This window comes from Mytilus edulis, chromosome 11 (genome assembly GCF_963676685.1).
Source record: "Mytilus edulis chromosome 11, xbMytEdul2.2, whole genome shotgun sequence".
NCBI lineage: Eukaryota > Metazoa > Mollusca > Bivalvia > Mytilida > Mytilidae > Mytilus > Mytilus edulis.
Window position 1 is genome coordinate 82,121,252 of NC_092354.1, and position 19,573 is coordinate 82,140,824.

At 31.7% G+C, this 19,573-nt stretch overlaps 1 protein-coding gene across 1 annotated transcript in view; it reads left to right on the top strand.

Annotated features, from left to right (window-relative positions):
* LOC139496420 (myosin-10-like) overlaps positions 1-19,573 on the top strand; it is a 139,366-nt gene that overhangs the window by 80,938 nt on the left and 38,855 nt on the right. Inside the window, exons 20-27 of the mRNA XM_071285013.1 lie at positions 1,542-1,702; positions 2,260-2,313; positions 3,847-3,963; positions 4,962-5,081; positions 10,641-10,847; positions 14,185-14,265; positions 16,834-16,854; positions 18,612-18,635. Of these exons, the coding sequence (XP_071141114.1) occupies positions 1,542-1,702; positions 2,260-2,313; positions 3,847-3,963; positions 4,962-5,081; positions 10,641-10,847; positions 14,185-14,265; positions 16,834-16,854; positions 18,612-18,635 (785 nt within the window). The remainder of the gene's footprint in view (positions 1-1,541; positions 1,703-2,259; positions 2,314-3,846; positions 3,964-4,961; positions 5,082-10,640; positions 10,848-14,184; positions 14,266-16,833; positions 16,855-18,611; positions 18,636-19,573) is intronic.

The following is a 19,573-nucleotide window of genomic DNA, read 5'->3' on the forward strand; positions in this document are numbered from 1 at the left end:
ATGAGAAATCTATCCACCAAAGACAAAAGTAGATACAAGCAATTATAGGTCCTTGTATGGCCTTTAACAATGAGAAAAACCCATACTGTATAGTAGGCTATGAAAGATCCTGACATAAAAAATAAGAAATAAAGGCCTTATTTATTACAAAACTAATTTACAAAAACAAAATACAAGAGACATGAACCTATGGACAACCACTAAACTACAGGATCTCGACTTTTGACAGCAAGTTAAAGAATGTGGCACGTTGGATAACTTTATTTAAACATTTAGAAAACATTCATTTAGTATTACCAAGGAGGTTATATTAGAAGGAGAGTGAACCCTCTGCTTGATACAAAATTAACATCCCCAGGATAGCAGTTCAATCAGAGAAAAATGATAAAAATATAAAGAAACCGACATGTTTATCACCCACTTGACATGGCCCTCTGATGTACCGGGCTGTTACCGCAGCAGTTCGGGCTAATAGATAAATCGCATATGTCACGTGGTTGTTATCAGTGAGTGGGTCATAAGAGTTCAGGTGTATTTTTGGTAACAATGCAGTGTATAGGTGTTTATGATATGGAAAAAGATTGGACGCGCAATTTCAAAATCAATCGTCCGTCTACCGTGAAAAAAGAAAAAGGAATGACAAAGTTATGAGGGTTTAAAGGAAAGTTAGTGTGCGATTTTTATTCAACACTACATTGCTTTAAACAAAGATTTTCGCTTCACCTGTCAATTCCTGTTGATGAGAATTGGCAGGTAATAATATAGAAAATATACGAATATGCAAAGTACTTTAGTTACGGTGACTGGTAACGACCGGAAAGAATATTTGCAATTGAAACATAGAGAAATTTATCGGGAACAATGTAAAAGTGCTTTCTGTTGGTATTAACATTGACGGCAATGAGACAGATATTCGTTTCATTTCTATTGGTTAGAAGTTAACTTTTAACATAAAATTTTAATTTTTAATTACTTAATAAAAAATATCACAAAAAATCGTATTAATATGTCAATAATTATATTTCCAGTCAGTTTATGACACCTCGGGTGTTTCCGTTCTTACTCGGTATGTAATTAGGACAAAATCTCCCTCTGTGACACTTACAGAAAAGTCGGTAACATTTGATGTGTAATTATCGTCTTTTGTCCTCTCTCCTTCTAATATAACCTCCTTGGTATTACAGTTTTATGTCCGTTCAGTACAACAGAAACCTTTTATAAAAAAGGAATAACCATAAATTGCTCTGCTAAAAAAGCAAAACTACAATTTCAAGAAAAATATCATGATCGATTTTAATTTCAAATACCTGAATACTGTAAATTCAGAAAATAGTATATTTTTTTTATTATTGCAAAAAATGCTACAGGATTATAATCGCTAAACTATAAATTTGCTTTTTGAAATTTTTTATATGAATTAAAACAGGATTTTTCTCAACACTGCAAAAATCAAAATCACATTGTAGTCAAAAATGACAAATAAATGCACACAATAATTTAAATTAAAGGGAGATAACTCTAACCTGATTTTGTTTCTGTAGATTTGGCCGATACTTCAATGCAGGATGAAGGTGGTGACCCTAATACAGCCCATGTAGAGACGAGACAGAGTAAGAAAAATAAATCCTCCCTGGAACCGTTACGGGAGGGAGAAGTTACTGAATTTACAGACCAGTATGACCTCAAGGATAATGATGCTTGGGTAAGGATACTGATACTGGGGTTGGGGAGAGAGGGGGAGGGGGGTCGTGGGTCCCTGGAACCGTTACGGGAGGGAGAAGTTACTGAATTTACAGATCAGTATGACCTCAAAGATAATAATGCTTGGGTAGGGATACTGATACTGGGGTGGGGGTTAGAGGAGATGGATATTGTATCACACTGGTTGTAGTTGTGGAATCTTTATTTCTCCAACTATTAAATGAATGTAAATGTATTGATGAAATTCATATATAACAAGCATTAAGTGATATTCATCTGAAAACACAATTTTTCTGAAGTGTGCATTTTTTTTTAAAACTTATATATATTTCTCATCACAAAACATTTTTATATTATTTATCTATGTTCATAGAAAAATATTTTCGCGAGTATTGATTGAAGTAATGAATTTGTAACAATCAATAATGAATGAACCTGAAGATCATGTCCTTAAGGTCATCCACTGTAAAAATGTATTGAAAAGATTCGTTTTTTTAATTGTCTATGGTTAACAACTTTTAGAAATAGATTATTGATTTATTAATTACTATTTTGCAGGCTACTCTTCCTTTGGAGCAGATGCAGAGTAGATATATACAGTATAGAAAACTGGTACGTCTAAATACCACTCTTTCTTACAGCATAATTCTCAATTATCATTGACAGTCTTATGTCTAATAACAGTGAAAAATTCCAAAATTCATTAACTTATTCACCCCGTTGAGAACTCAATTGGCTGAGCACTCATAATATTATGATGGTAATATTAGAAACTTAGAAACCAACCCCTGTTGTACAATCAGTCGTATTTTCAACCAATTCAAGCTTGATATTTATTTATATCATTGTTGATTCATTATTTTCATGGGATACAATTTTTTTGTAGATTTCTTGAGTATTTGTGAACAATGGAATAATATGAGCTGCGTCGGATAGACCTTATACAAATCAACATCAATACATCTGTTAACCTTTTTCGGATTTAAAAAAAAATTGCAACGAAAAGCCTGGGATTGTTTGCAAGTTGAATTGTTAATCGAATGGTATAAAACGGACCAAACTTTATCTTTTATTTCATTGTATTTCGTATATAAATGTTCCAAAATCAGTCATAGTCTTATACATGAACACTTTTACATACACTTGCATAAGGTTGATTTCTATCTGACGCAGCTCATATGTTGAACAATTAAAGAACATAGTTTCTATGGGCTTGCATGGAGACTTTGGTAAAACAATGGAATAATATGTTGAACAATTAAAGAACATAGTTTCTATTGGCTTGCATGGAAACTTTGGTAAAACAATGGAATAATATGTTGAACAATTAAAGAACATAGTTTCTATTGGCTTGCATGGAGACTTTGGTAAAACTAAGTAATTAAGCAACATACCATTGATCCTCTATCCAGGAAAAATATATAAAATTTTGCGTCGTATAATGGTATGATGTTGTCATCTGCGTCGTCCGAAAACGCATTTAGTTTCCGGACAATAACTTTAGTTTTAGTGAATGGATCTCTATAAATTATTAAAAGAAGAAGGAAGGTTGGGATTTATTTTAGGGGTTGTGGTCAAATTAGTTAAGGAATTAGGGGCCAAAAAAGGGTCCAAATAAGCATTTCTCTTAGTTTTCGCACGATAACTTAAGTATAAGTGAATAGAAATCTATGAAATTTAAACATAAGGTTAATGACCACAATAGGAAGGTTAGGATTGACTTTTGGAGTTTTGGTTCGATCAGATAAGGGATAAGGAACCCTAAAAGCGCCCAAATAAGTGGATTGAGTAAAACTTGCATTTTTGAGGATATATTGAATTTGTTATTCGTTGAATATTTGAATTGTTTATTCGTTGAACATATGAATTTGTGGTTCAACTGTATCCAAGAAACCCAAGAAAATTGGTATCCAATGAAAAATAATGAGTCCACTGTATGTGTAAACATATTAACTGAGAGAAAATTGGAAGGCACCAGTTGATATGAGTAAACTGTAATTGTTAAATAAAATTTGAATAAGAACTAATTATTTATTGTATTTTTTTGTGTGAGGCTTATTTTAATTGTAGAAACAAATGACAAAACTGCAGTAAATATTATATTTTTTCTGGTTAAAGAGAGATAACTCTGTTATTATTTTGTAGACTAAGGAAAGATTGGAGGAACTTGAAGATCAGCTGGAAGTGACTGTGGCTAAAACACAGAGGAAAGTCAACAATCTAAAACATCAGTTCCAGGAACATAAAAATAAATGGGAATCCGTAAGTCAATAATTTAAAACATCAGTTCCAGGAACATAAAAATAAATGGGAATCAGTAAGTCAATAATCTAAAACATCAGTTCCAGGAACATAAAAATAAATGGGAATCCGTAAGTCAATAATCTAAAACATCTGTTCAAGGAACATAAAATAAATGGGAATCCGTAAGTCGATAATCTAAAACATCAGTTCCAGGAACATAAAAATAAATGGGAATCCGTAAGTCAATAATCTAAAACATCAGTTCCAGGAACATAAAAATAAATGGGAATCCGTAAGTCAATAATCTAAAACATCAGTTCCAGGAACATAAAAATAAATGGGAATTCGTAAGTCAATAATCTAAAACATCAGTTCCAGGAACATAAAAATAAATGGGAATCCGTAAGTCAATAATCTAAAACATCAGTTCCAGGAACATAAAAATAAATGGGAATCTGTAAGTTAATAATCTAAAACATCAGTTCAAGGAACATAAAAATAAATGGGAATCTGTAAGTTAATAATCTAAAACATCAGTTCAAGGAACATAAAATAAATGGGAATCTGTAAGTCAATAATCTAAAACATCTGTTCAAGGAACATAAAAATAAATGGGAATCTGTAAGTTAATGACTACAATAGACCTTAATTTTTTCAACAAAAAAACAAGAAAGAATATTTGATTTAAATATACCTTTACATAGTATTTCAAGACTGTACATAGAGAATATTTGAGATGTTATTATTATGAAGTATGATAATTGTGTCCCAAAAATGGAAACTTGCAGTTCAATTTTTATAGCAAATTGGAAAAATAAATGCACAAAATAATTTCTAGTATGCTCTGGCTTTTTAAAATTTATAGATCACATGTTGATATGAGTTAAACTTCCATAAAAATCTTTGCCTTGTCCCGATTCCTCATTGACGTAACAATTTATTTTTTAAAGTTCAGAGTTATCTCCCTTATCTCCCTTACAAATAGAATTCACTCAGAATATATTATTTTTCTTTAGGAAAGAAAACTTCTCATAGACCAAGTAGAACAGGCCCAGAAATTACAGACTGAAGCTGAGAAAGAGGCTGATACTGCCATGTCACAACTTGAGGAATTCATCAATGAACAGGAAAGATTGGTAAGTAGTTATCTCCCTTTTTTGAGAAGACAACTAATAGAAAAAGTAACAAAAGGGAGGGATTTTTAATTACGTGAATCTCTCTTGAAGTTTAAAGTTGTTATCACTAATGTTTTTACAATGTATTGATGTTTTTTTGTTGAGCCTGTGACTTTTGTTCATTATTGTCACATGTTCATTGTCCTTGACCTCATTTTCATGGTTCAGTGAACAAGGTTTAGTTTTTGTGGTCAAGTCCATATTTCAGATACTATATGCAATAGGTCTCCTACATTTGGTGTATGGAAGGACTGTACATATCCAACTGGCATGACCTCATTGTCTTTTTATGCCCCACCTATGATAGTAAAGGGGCATTATGTTTTTCTGGTCTGTGCCTCCGTCCGTCCGTCTGTTCGTTCAATCGTCTGTTTGTCCGTTCGTCCCGCTTCTGGTTAAAGTTTTTGGTGAAGGTAGTTTTTGATGAAGTCAAAGTCCAATCAACTTGAAACTTAGTACACATGTTTCCTGTGATGTGATCTTTCTAATTTAATTGCCAAATTAAAGTTTTGACCCAAATTTCAAGGTCTACTGAACATGGAAAATGAAAGTGTGAGTGGGACATCCTTGTACTATGGACACATTCTTGTTTTCTAATACTATATGGGTCAAGTTTATCTGGTGTATGGAAATATATTATGATGCAGATTTTGAGAAATTTGGCTGTAACGATTTGCTTTTTTATAAGCAATGTTTTGAACAAGCAAAAAAATCAGTGCCAATCACATATTTTAAAAGGAGTTATGGCCCTTGGAAATATTAATTAAATTGGAAATGTCATTGTATTTGCTTTCAAGTCTTCATTTCTGTAAGATACTTGTAAAAAAAATTTAAAGAAAAAAAATGAAAAAAAAACCTCTTTTAATTATAAACCTTGTATACCTAAAAAAAAAGGATACGTTGGAACTCTATTCTTTTATTGGATTTGTTGACGAGTCAGATTGCCTTTGCAGTTATGGTGCATATTAAATTCTTCTAATACTTATATTTGTATAAATTAAATTAAGACATCTCTGTAAGTTATTGGACAGACCTTTTGTCTGCAGGATAAAATACTATTTATTTAGCAAGGTCTAGATTATGTTTGTATTGTCTGTTTAAATGTACACATATGTGTAATAATGTGTAATTTTATTATGGATTATTGGATAACAAGATAGCATTGTGTTATCAATTAAAGCTGTGAAAATATTACTTATTAGGAAAGGGGTACAGAAAAGGGATAAATTAGAATTATCTTAATCAGATTCTGCTTTTAACAAAAAAAAATTATTGGTGAATTGAAATTAAGATTTGTAATGATCAATGAAAGGCCAATTAAAATTAATTGATAGATTTTCATCCCCGCCCGCCCCTCTGAAATAGTCCCTCCCCGATTTTTTTTTTATTTTTCGAAATTTACGATTTCCTGATAACATGGATAATGTTCATTTCCGTTTCTGGTAACCATAAAAAAATTTCGTTTCCTTCAAAACTTCCTATTTCAAATTTCGATTTTCGCATTTCTTCAAGTAATTTAAAATTATTCTGCAGCTCTTCAGAACAAAATCATTTACCGAGAATAGAGAATGATTACGAAAAGGGCATGAAATAATCAGGTTACAAGTAAAACGCTGTGTCATTATGAGCGCAAATCGCGACATGACACAAATTTCTCTGATTAGAAAATTATTGATAAAATCACTTTGTGGCAGGAATCTTAGACTGTGAATTATATCCAAAGAACAAGAATTGTGAAATACATTGGTGCAAAAACATAATTAAAATAAATTGACACAAGCACGAACTTGTTAGATTTATGACAGTATATTGAGTTAAAAGATTACTCATGGCTAATTTTTTTTTCTTTTTTGTTGACAAACAGCAAACACCTTCTTAGCCATTTCTCTCAATAGAATCATTTAACAACTTCTTCTCTTTTTGTTAAGTTTATGTTTTACATATTAATTAAATTGTATTTGTATCTTTAAGAAGAATCATAAAAGCACGTACCAATCCTATTTTTTTCAAAACTGTTTGAGTTTTCATTTTATTCTGTACTCGTAATTCTTTTGTTGCATACCAATGCATATTTGTTTCATTTTATGGAGACAAAACAAAACATTGCTTAGAAAGACAAATAAATTTAGTGTAGGTAGTCCAACTGAAGAGAGCATTTCTCTATAATTTTGCTGTTTACTAAAAATAGGTTTCTAAAGCAGCAGTTACATGTAGAACACTTACAGTGGTTGCCAATCAGAGATTTTTATTTAAGATTTGAAAAGTGATGTACGATTTCATATACATGTATATACATGATATTAGCTTATTATACTTGCATATATATGAAGAACACGTCACAAGAGGGTTTCATAAGGAATAAAAATTAAAATGTAAAATCCTCCCACCCGCCCCATTTTTTTCAAAAATTTGGATGAAAATCTACTAATTAATTTTAGTTGGCCTTATACATCTATTTCTATTTTACTGAATTGATAAATGACCAGATAGGGATAAATTCATTTACCAGTTTGGCAATTATAAAGGCTCTTGGGAGCCTTTATATAAAAATAAGAAGATCTGGTATGATTGCCAATGAGATAACTTTCCACCACAGACCAAATGACATACTGGAGATAACAACTATATGTCATCAAAAAGCCTTCAACACTGAGCTAAACCAATACCTCATAGTCTGCTTTAAAAGGCCACTAAATGACAAATGTAAAACAATTCAAACGTCAGAAAAAAAGAAGCCTGAAGTTTAGCTTTAAAGGCTTTTGTTCGACTCTGAATAAAAACTTTTAATTATATACTGTGGACTCATTATTCTTCTTCGTTGAATACCAATTTTCATGGATTTTGTGGGTACAGTTGAACGACGAAATTAAATGTTCAATGAATGACAAATTTTCTATAGGCTTGTATGCAGCAGTGGCGGATCCAGAAATTTTCATAAGTGGGGGCCCAATGGCTGACTAAGAGGGAGCCGGTTCCCGTCCAGCTTCAGTGATAACCAAAATTTTTCAACAAAAGGCCTCCCCCCCCTGCTAAATCCGCCTCTGTGCAGACTTCATCAAAACCACAAAATTAAATGTCCACGAACATGTAAGTTTTTCCTAATCCACGAAAATTGGTACCCCCTATAATAAATGAATCCACAGTATTATGGTTATATTGTCAATGTGGAATCTATTAAAACTGTCGATGTATGCTACACTGCATACAGATTCGTATCAATATATAGTATGAAACAGTCTGTATACAGTTATTAAAGTGTTGAAAATAAGGAGGGTTTAAAACAGGGGAATTTATTTTAATGTCAGGATATGAAATGTATAATGTTAAAAATAGGGGACAATTTTGATATTATTATACAATTGAAGAAACATCAGTGTATTTTTAGATTTAATTAAAATTATTAACTTCATAACTTTTTATAAAATCCATATAAATAATTTAATAAAAGATTTAATATTCCCTTTAAGTACCCCAATCAAGTTGGACAAGTTGATCACAACTAATTCAACAGTTTAATTTGTTTTTACAATAGAATAAAAGATATACAAAGTTTTAAATGAATATTGTCTAAAATCTCCAGTGTCCTCGGCTGTCTTATCACATTTATATAAATATTGTGTTAAGGAAATTAATGGTCTGATATATATTCTCATTTAATTATTTTTGTTGGAAAGGTGTTTTAGAAATATCTTATTTTATTTAGAATTATATAGAGCCGATCTAAAATTCAACCATTTCAAGATTTTTGTTGGAACTATTCATTTGTTTGTGATAAAAGGATTTAATCTTGAAAAAATATCAACGAAAAATTTTGAACTTGTGTTTTTTATTTGTAACTACCGGTGTTTCATGTTTAGTACATCAAGCTGGAACGATTTATTAGTATTTGTTTAATACAGAAACGCTGCATCAGCTTCAAGTTTGAAATTTAATTTGATTTCAATAGTAGATATTCAGACAAAAAATTGACTTTAAAATCAGGATTTCAAATTAGGAAAAAATCAGGATTTAAAATTAGTAAAAATATTGATGATTAATTTTATAGATTCACTGGATTATGTATCAAAGAACTGCTGATAAAAAGACAATTTCACGGTTCATTGGACGATTTAATATGTGATAAATGTTTGTATGATCTAGGAATTAACACTCTTCGAACAAAGTAAACCTGCACTCGGAATCTTTAGATCTCTAAAGAATAGCAGTGATAAAAAAATATTATATGTGGATCGAGAAATATAAAATTTATTCCATTTCGATTTATCATATCTTTGATTTTGCTATCAGATCAAACAATATTTTCAACGTAAGATTTATTTTTTTCTCCGATTGGGATAATTTTCTTGGGCCGCCTTTTGGATACTTGTCTTGGATAGGAGAATGAGCATTATTGCAAGGCAGCTTTTAATTCTTTTCAAAAAGTGATATGTTGTGATGTTATTCCTGGACACTGATTCGTACAAAAAGAATATTGAAAGTGATTTTTAAAATTTCAATACCTTACAACGGGTTTACTATGTATCATCAATTCTTATAAATGGAATATTGAAAGGGAATCTTATATATTTACAATTAGTTAAGTAACTATGTATCCGGCCATAAAAGATTCTAAATTTCTATTAAAGGGACAGAAAATTTCAAAGGTAATCTTAGCATACATAAAATCAAATGCCATATATGATATCAAATTTCACATAAAACATTCATGTATCACATATTTGTAAATTTCAGAAGGTTTGGTTGAGAAAAACAAGATATATGAATTCATTAATTTTCTGGGGAACGATTTTTCATTGATTTGAGGAACAATTGTATTTTCCTAGATGCTTGATTTTTGGTTTTACCAAAAGTAATATTAGTTACATAGTGTGCAAGTGACCTAATACGGTATATATGGGGTCAGTAAATTCCATATGGGGTGAGAGCGAAGCTCGAATCCCCATATGGAATTTACTGACCCCATATTTACCGTATTACGTCACTGGTACACTATGTAACGAAATTATCTTACCGACTATCTTAATTAACATGTGAAATTTAGACTAGTGACCTATCAAAATGAACATTTTAGTCTTCGATACTGTTAGCATTAAGAAACTAGCTACTTCCATTAACAGATGCCAAACAATAACAACTTGTTAGGTTTAAATGCATTTTATGAATTTATTTCCATCTTAATCATCAATTTCTTCGTCTGTTGAAACTTTCAGGATTTTTTTCTCAGTCCTGTTTTATTTGTATAAAGGGAAGTAACACCACTACTAACCATGTATGAAATAAGCCCAGCCTCCCTTTTACCTAATATGGAATATAAAGGGACGTAACACCACTACTAACCGTGCATGAAATAAGCCCAGCCTCCCTAATAACCTAATATCAAATATACATGGTCTCCACGAGGACGCTTTTAACCAATCATATTCCTAGAAATGTATAGTAGGTAAGATTAATATCTCTTATCTTTACATATTTAGATGTATCTCATCATGCATTGTATTTTTTATTTCCCACAATTTGCAGGAAGATGAGGAGGAGGGTAAGCGTACTGACATTGTCAAAGCTGTTACACGACCTTCAAGAAAGAAATCACCAGATGAAGCAGGTGACAGGAAGTCTGTTTCATCAGACACACAGACACAGAAAGAACCTGAAGCAGCAGAACGTCCCTCAGAGGAACATACAGAACCAGAATTATCCAGACTTCTGCAGCAGACAGATGATGCCAAGGTAATAATCATTGACCTTTGGTGTTTCTCAATTTTTTCGTATCTTGAACTATGACTTTTTTTTTCTTGTGTTATTTTTTAAATCATCAATATCAGATTGTTTTTGTATAGAAAGATTTATTCAGATGTATTTTGTTTTGTTTCATGGTGTAATGTGGGTCTTTTATTATGCCATGTAGATTTTTTGTCACATGAAATAAAAACTGGTACATTAAATTAAATGCCACATGACAGTTTTTGGACTGAGCAGCCAATAATGTAGGCCTCGGAAATAAAGTCTAGGTCTGTATACTTTTTAAGGGGATTGAATTTTTTTGAATTCTTATAAATGGTCCAATTAAGTGACATGGATATTATAGATTCAAACAAGAATGAAGTTATATTACAAAGATTTCCAGATTGTATGCAATAACGAAAAGTGTTGCATTTAACCATAGAATAAAGTGAGGTATGGCAACAATTATTGGTAGGTATTAAAAGAGAGTAATCTCCCTTTATACATGGCAGACAACACTTCCTTAATATTGTACAAATTGTTTTATTGTACTAAGAGTTGTGATAAAGAAGCCATCATTTGTACACAATCATGTGCGTTTTCCCCAATTTTTTATTTTTATATTTTTCTCCTTTGTTCAAAAGTCCCAGAGGCAAAATTCAGAATCTGTCAGTGAGCTGGACTCAGATATAGCGCCTTGGTTGAAATTAAGCAGCGAAGATACACGTAATACAGAGGTCTTTGATAGTCCTGATCTTAAAATGAGGTCTAAACAGAGTTACAGATCACGTAGTGAACTTAGACGTCCTGAGAGTGAGCGTACTCCAAAGGAGAGGATTTCGTCAGAGCCGAGGAATAGGATCAAATCAGAGCAAAGTGATCAGATTGTCTCTGACGTTTCCCATGGCAATGACTTTGACGAAAGAGAAGAAGTTGACCTTGATGCAGATGTAGAAATATATACAGACGATCATAAATCATCACAGGAGGCATCAGTGTCACAGAAAAGCTTGAAGTCGAGGAATTCTAGAAATCGTTCATCTATGTCCCGAAAGAGTTTGTCGACTAGAGGGTCTTTAAATGAAGTGGAAAAACCTGAATCACAAAAATCATCAAGATTAAGTTCTGAGGAAGCCCGATTAAAATCTGGACAAAAAAGTAGGTCATCAACAAAGCACAGCTCAAATCGAGACGGTAAATCCCGTAGAAGTTCACTGAAGGGTGAAGACGGGAGAACAAATAGCAGTTCATTGAAGGTTGAAGAGGCTGATGGATCAAAATCTCGACGCAGTTCACTTAACCCCAATGAGGTGGAAAAGGTCACATCACGTAAAAGTTCTTTTCTAGCAGAAGAAGATGAACTAATTCAGTCCAAATCTCGACGAAACTCCCCTCTTAAAGAAGACGTAGAAAAATTGCCATTGATCGATTCAAGGCGTGGCTCATTGGTATCAAGAACATCGAACATCACAGATATTTTCCCTGCTGAAGATTCCGATGAAGATATTGGTGATGATTTTCATCGTCAAGTACAAAGTCGTGGAAAATCTCAAATATTAAAACGTAGTCGTAACTTAGATGATGAACCATTAAGTGGAAGAAAAACTGCCCCTACTTATTCTAAACAGGTTTGAGACAACAGATTGTGTAACTCTCACTGGAATTGTTTTACAGAATCACATACTTAATTATCATTGGTCTAACCAATAGTCACATGATTATAAACATGTCACATGATCAAAGAACAGGTTTGAGACAACAGATTGTGTAACTCTCACTGGAATTGTTTTACAGAATCACGTATTTAATTATTATTGGTCTAACCAAAAGTCACATGATTATAAACATGTCACATGATCAAAGAACAGGTTTGAGACAACAGATTGTGTAACTCTCACTGGAATTGTTTTTACAGAATCACATATTTAATTATTATTGCTCTAACCAAAAGTCACTTGAATATTTTAGATATGTCACATGATCCAAGAACTTTAACTGTTTTATTTCAGCATTGAATTTGTGTGTGTGTTATAATTCACTGTAATGTACATAACACACAAATGTAATATGTGTTTAATTATTGCTGTAGGTGTGTAATAATTTTTCTTCTTTCCTTTTCACATTTAGTTTCATCTTCAAATTCTGTAATTTGTCTAAGATTTTAAAGGTGAAATGGACCAATACTTTTGACACACACTGGAAGGAGAGTTGTCTCATTGGCATTCACTCATACCACATCTTCTTAATTATACAATCCTTTTAGGATTGTTCTAGTTCTTTGTTTGAAAGATATTAATTGTCCACCATTATTTTTCTTAAAAACCACAACAATCAACCAAAAAAAAGAATGTGTTAAAAAAAAAATGTTTGCTAGTACAAATTTATTCAACCAATAGATGACTGAGACAATTCAACTTAACTTTTTTACAACAGTTTAAATGTATAAAACATTTTATGAATAGTCATAATGTTCTCTGAACAATATACATGTAGCTGATGGTCTGGATGGGGTTTATAAAATACAAAAAAAAAATATATATGGTAAAAAATGGAGAGAAATGGGACAAACCATTAAAATATAGAGAATAATGGACCAAAATATTTTTAGAATACATGTATAAGGAATGAAAAAAGAAGAATAGAAAAAAATGGACAAATAAAATATAAAATACAGAAGCATTTTAAAAAGTCAACAATGGGCTGAACAAGTAAAAGTAATAATTAATTGGCAAAAAAAAAAAAAGAAAAAAAGAAAATAATGGTCAAAAATCTTTTAAGAACCCCCCTTTGTATTTAACACCCCTCCTATCCAGACCCTTGTAGCTTCATTGTTTCTACATCTTGTGTATCATTTTAGAATATAATAGAAAAACAAATAGTGTTTTAAATACACTGACAAAATACTAAGACAGGTATATGATGGTTCAATGACAATGGTGTTAAATATATCTTTATATCTTTAAAAAATTGTTTTTTTCAATTGGTTATTTTGTAAGAATTCAAGTTTTTAAAGACATTCACACATATTAATAGAAGTTAAACAAGGAGGCATATACTATAATTGGAAATTGTTGTAGTGTTATTAAAATTACTGTATTTTTTTCATCAATCATTGGATACCAATTTTTTCTAGAATTTTGTAGATATACTGGTTTTTAACAAATTTAAATTGTCAACAAAGTAAGAATATTATGAAGTCTTGTTTGCATACTTTTTTTTCTCCTTTAAACCTTTTTTCCAACTTTTATTTCTTAATAGCTTTTTACACACTTTTTTTCTGCCTTTACATACATTTAGATACTACTTGTACATTAAATTTTATTATATTACGTTTCTTTTTCAGGTCCAAGAAATGAACTCCCGCATCACAGGAGCAATGTCAGCACCACCTGCTGTCGAAGATGGTGTGGAAGTGGTGGACAAGGTAATTTAATTCTACTCAATCGGTTATTGATTTGGAAATGTATGGCGGGTGGGCAGGCGCACTTGCTAAAAAATATCCATGCATTTACTCATGAACTGTTCTACATTCAAATTTTAATATGTTGTTAGTTAGGACAAAATGGAGGTCAAGGTTAATATTGACGATTTTCACTTTCACCGTTCAGGAGTTATGGTTCTTGAAAGATTGAAAAATGGTGTTTCCAGATGCATCCATATTTTAACTCATGGACTGTTCATAGATTTAAAAATTTTAATATGTTGTTACAATTCGAGTGACAAAATTGAGATCAATTTAGATATTGATGATATTAACTTTCATCTTTCAAAAGAAATTTAAAGAAAATCCAACAATAGTTACAATCCCATGGCAAATAAAGGACCAATAACTGTTGACAAAAAATAACATGAACAGCTAAAGACTGTGTGACAAAATTCCACCAAAAACTTGCAATGAACTTATATATACTGTAAATTCAGAAATTATTGTGATGTTTTTAGCTCACCTGGCCCAAAGGGCCAAGTGAGCTTTTCTCATCACTTTGCGTCCGTCGTCCGTCGTCGTCCGGCGTTAGCTTTTACAAAAATCTTCTCCTCTGAAACTACTGAGCCAAATCAAACCAAACTTGGCCACAATCATCATTGTGGTATCTAGTTTTAAAAATGTGTGGCGTGACCCGGTCAACCAACCAAGATGGCTGCCACGGCTAAAAATAGAACATAGGGGTAAAATGCAGTTTTTGGCTTATAACTCAAAAACCAAAGCATTTTGAGGAAATCTGACATGGGGTAAAAATGTTTACCAGGTCAAGATCTATCTGCCCTGAAATTTTCAGATGAATCAGTCAATCGGTTGTTGGGTTGCTGCCCCTGAATTGGTAATTTTGAGGAAATTTTGCTGTTTTTGGTTATTATCTTGAATATTATTATAGATAGTGATAAACTGTAAACAGCAATAATGTTCAGCAAAGTAAGATCTACAAATAAGTCAACATGACCAAAATGGTCAGTTGACCCGTTTAGGAGTTATTGCCCTTTATAGTCAATTTTTAACCATTTTTCGTAAATTAAAGTAATCTTTTACAAAAATCTTCTCCTCTGAAACTACTGGGCCAAATTAATCCAAACTTGGCCACAATCATCTTTGGGGTATCTAGTTTAAAAAATGTGTGGCGTGACCTGGTCAACCAACCAAGATGGCCGCCACCGCTAAAAATAGAACATAGGTGTAAAATGCAGTTTTTGGCTTATAACTCAAAAACCAAAGCATTTTGAGGAAATCTGACAGAGATAAAAATGTTTATCAGGTCAAGATCTATCTGCCCTGAAATTTTCAGATGAATCGGTCAATCGGTTGTTGGGTTGCTGCCCCTGAATTGGTAATTTTGAGGAAATTTTGCTGTTTTTGGTTATTATCTTGAATATTATTATAGATAGAGATAAATTGTAAACAGCAATAATGTTCAGCAAAGTAAGATCTACAAATAAGTCAACATGACCAAAATGGTCAGTTGACCCCTTTAGGAGTTATTGCCCTTTATAGTCAATCTTTAACCATTTTTCATAAATCTAAGTAATCTTTTACAAAATCTCCACTGAAACTACTAGGCCACAATCATCTTTGGGTATCTAGTTTGAAAAATGTGTCCGATGACCTGGCCATTCAACCAAGATGGCCGCCACAGCTAAAAATAGAACATAGGGGTAAAATGCAGTTTTTGGCTTATAACTATGAAACCAAAGCATCTAGAGCAAATCTGACAAGAAGTTAAATTTGTTAATCAAGACAATATCTATCTGCCCTGAATTTTTCAGATGAATTGGACAACTGGTTGTTGGGTTGCTGCCCTCCAATTGGTAATTTTTAAAGAAATTTTGCCGTTTTTGGTTATCTTGAATACTATTATAGATAGCGATAAACTTTAAACAGCAATAATGTTCAGCAAAGTAAGATCTACAAATAAGTCAACATGACCTAAATGGTCAATTGACCCCTTAAGGAGTTATTGCCCTTTATAGTCATTTTTTTAACAATTTTCATTAATTTGGTAAATTTATGTAAATTTTTACCAAATATAATTCTCTGTTACTAATGGGCAAAGTTCATTATAGATATAATTGTAAGAAGCAAAATCGTTCAGTAAAGTAAGAACTTCAAACACATCACCATCACCAAAATACAATTTTGTCATGAATCCATTTGTGTCCTTTGTTTAATATGCACATAGACCAAGGTGAGCGACACATGCTCTTTAGAGCATCTAGTTATTATTGCTTAAAATGCAGCAGGGTTTTTAACGAAATAATTTATACTCATATATTGAAATTTTCTATATGAATTCATCAGGATTTCTCTTAATATATCAAAATTAAGATCACATTTTAGTCTAAAATAACTAAATCCCAACTATAAATGCACACAATAATTTCTGACTTTACGGTATCCAGGAAGACAGATCCTGCTCCTCAAGTTTTACAAATCACAATTTTGCCAAAGAAACATATTTAGTGATTATCATGATATATTATAAGTTTTATTTTACCATTACAGACTACCCTTGTAGATCATCAGGTATATGTAGTAAATGTTGTCATTTTTTTTTTTTTTATTTATGTGTTGTCTACTCTTTTATTGGGTTGTTGTCTCTTTGACACATTCACCATTTCTATTCTCAATTTTATCAACTGTTACCATTACAACAGCTATGCACATTTACTGGTGATCAACTGATAAGAAAACATACTTGGTTCTTAGTTTTTAACTTTAATGCAAACTCAAATTGTCCACTTATCGCTATTCCTGCTTGACCTGAGGATCTGTACTGCTTGAACTATTGGCATCCTACAACAATCACTTTTCCATTGTGGAGTCAGATATTTTGTACACTGTATTATGATGTCAAAATTTTACAGGAACCTTTGTAATGTCCAGTAATGGCGGACAAATAGCGATAAGGTGTATTGGAAGAGAGCTTACATGCCATTTTAAAAACTTGTAATTGTCGGCTAAATTGGATTTTGGAACTCAATATATCTATAAATAATTAAATTTACCAACCATTTAACTCAGTCAAATAAAAAATTTCAGAGTAACTTTCTTTATTAAGAACTTTGTTAAATTTACAGGGCCAAAAATCCAAAGGTCATATATTATGGTCTAAAAACTATTGTAAATGGCTTTAGTTGATGTATAAAACTGTCATTATTTGTACATATTAGTGATATTGACATTATTGGGGATTTATTTCTTTCATGGGTACCAATTTTCAATAATAGAAAAATATATATTTATTTTCGTCGTAAAACTTAATATTCTGGTTAAGAAATTATCTGTCTTTATAACACTGACCTCTAGGAAATGTGTGCTATTAGCTAAAGCCTTAAATTGGTTGTTACATCTATTTCCACAAAATTCATGAAAATTAGAACCCCACAAATGATAATAAATTTACAGTATTTCTGCATGTGTGTGTTATAAATGCCTTCTTCAGTGTTGTTTTAGTCGTTGGATGTTTTATCATTTTTGTTTTACACATTTTTTTATAGAAAGGGAGATAACTGGATTTTTTTTCAGTTCTTCACATGGGTTATGTTTACACAAACCAAGCCATGTATATTCCGTTTATTATTTTTCACAGAATATTTTACACATTTTTGTATAGAAAGGGAGATAACTGGAGTTTTTTTTCAGTTCTTCACATGGGTTATGTTAACACAAACCAATCCATGTATATTCCGTTTATTATTTTTCACAGAATATTTTACACATTTTTGTATGGAAAGGGAGATTACTGGAGTTTTTTTCAGTTATTTCATAAGGGTATATTTGTATATTTGTTAATTATTCTTCACAGAATGATGCTCTACACAGACAGGTAGTGAGAGAGTGTGTGTGTTTGTTTGTTGTTTGTGTTTGTTTACTTGTTTGTTTGTCAGATATAAGACGTTTTGTTGATGCAGAGCTTAAGTTAACTCTGCTATATTAGATATAACAAAATACAGCAAATTTGCTACGGAAAAATCTGTTACAATGCTGTATCAGTTTAAGTAAATTTAAGTTTTACACAACCAGCGACCATAGAAATGGAGGGCTGATATTAGTGAGGACTTTAAAAATGTGCTGTCTAGCCCTGACCAAAAACCAGGAATATAAATAGCATCTGTGCTAGTTGACTTGACAAGACAATCAATTTCTTTAATTTAAAAGATCCCTGACCAAAACCAGGAATGTAAATAAAATCTGTACTAGTTTAGAGACTTGATAAGATGAAGCAATTTTTTTAGTTCCAAGATTTTATTTTTTAATGATATTTCCTTTATTTAAACTAGATCCAGGTCAATTTTAGTAGACAGGTACAAACATGTGTTTGTTTTTGGGGACAGTTTTGAGTCCAGAACTCCGAAACGGAGTAATGGCCCTTTGGTATAGGTTATTCACTGTCACAGAGTTATCTCCCTTTATGGCAAAAATATAGAAATCTATTTCACTTAAAGTTGCTGTTAAGTTGTTGCTTGCATGCCTTCTTAATGATGTTTGTCTAATAAATTGCTGGAAAAGAAAATTTGTTTGCAGCAAGAAAATAGCTTACATGTCAACCAATTTAAATTAAGCAAAAAATAATGTCTATTTTAATTATATACACTTATCTTTGCAAAAAGTATGGTAATATTTCACTGTATTTGGAAAAGTTAAGATTTTGTTATTGTGATTAACCTCATAAAAATCTGCTTCAAGGGGAGATAACTCATTTGTATAAAGGTAACACATGGAATATAGTTTATTGTTGGTTTTTAAATGCTTCAGCATACGATTTTAATTTTGAAGAGGTTAGAATTGATTGAGATTGATGTCAAAGGAGAATATAATTGGTTTTTAGTGATTAATGTTGATGTGAGGCTTAAGCTTACAGTATTCTTGCCTTTAATGCCTGCAGTGATTTTGGACTTGTATAGGGTATTGGAAGGACATGATAACCATTAATGCATGAATATTGTTGCCAGTATCAAATCTAGATAGAAAACACTAAAGCCTGGTGGTCATAATAAAGATGTGAATGATTATCATGTTTGTATCAAACACATAATTAGACAGAAATTAACCAATCAATGAAATTGGTGTTTCCAGCAAAGTTTTTTTACAGCTCAAGTGTACTGTTTTACTACTGAGAGCCTAGGTCCTCCACCATGTTATATACAACAACTAAGGTAATGACTTCCTCAGGCAAAGTTGACATGAAAACCATTTCAGCCCTTTTATTTTTTTTGCTGTCTTTTAAAACTTTTGGCCATTT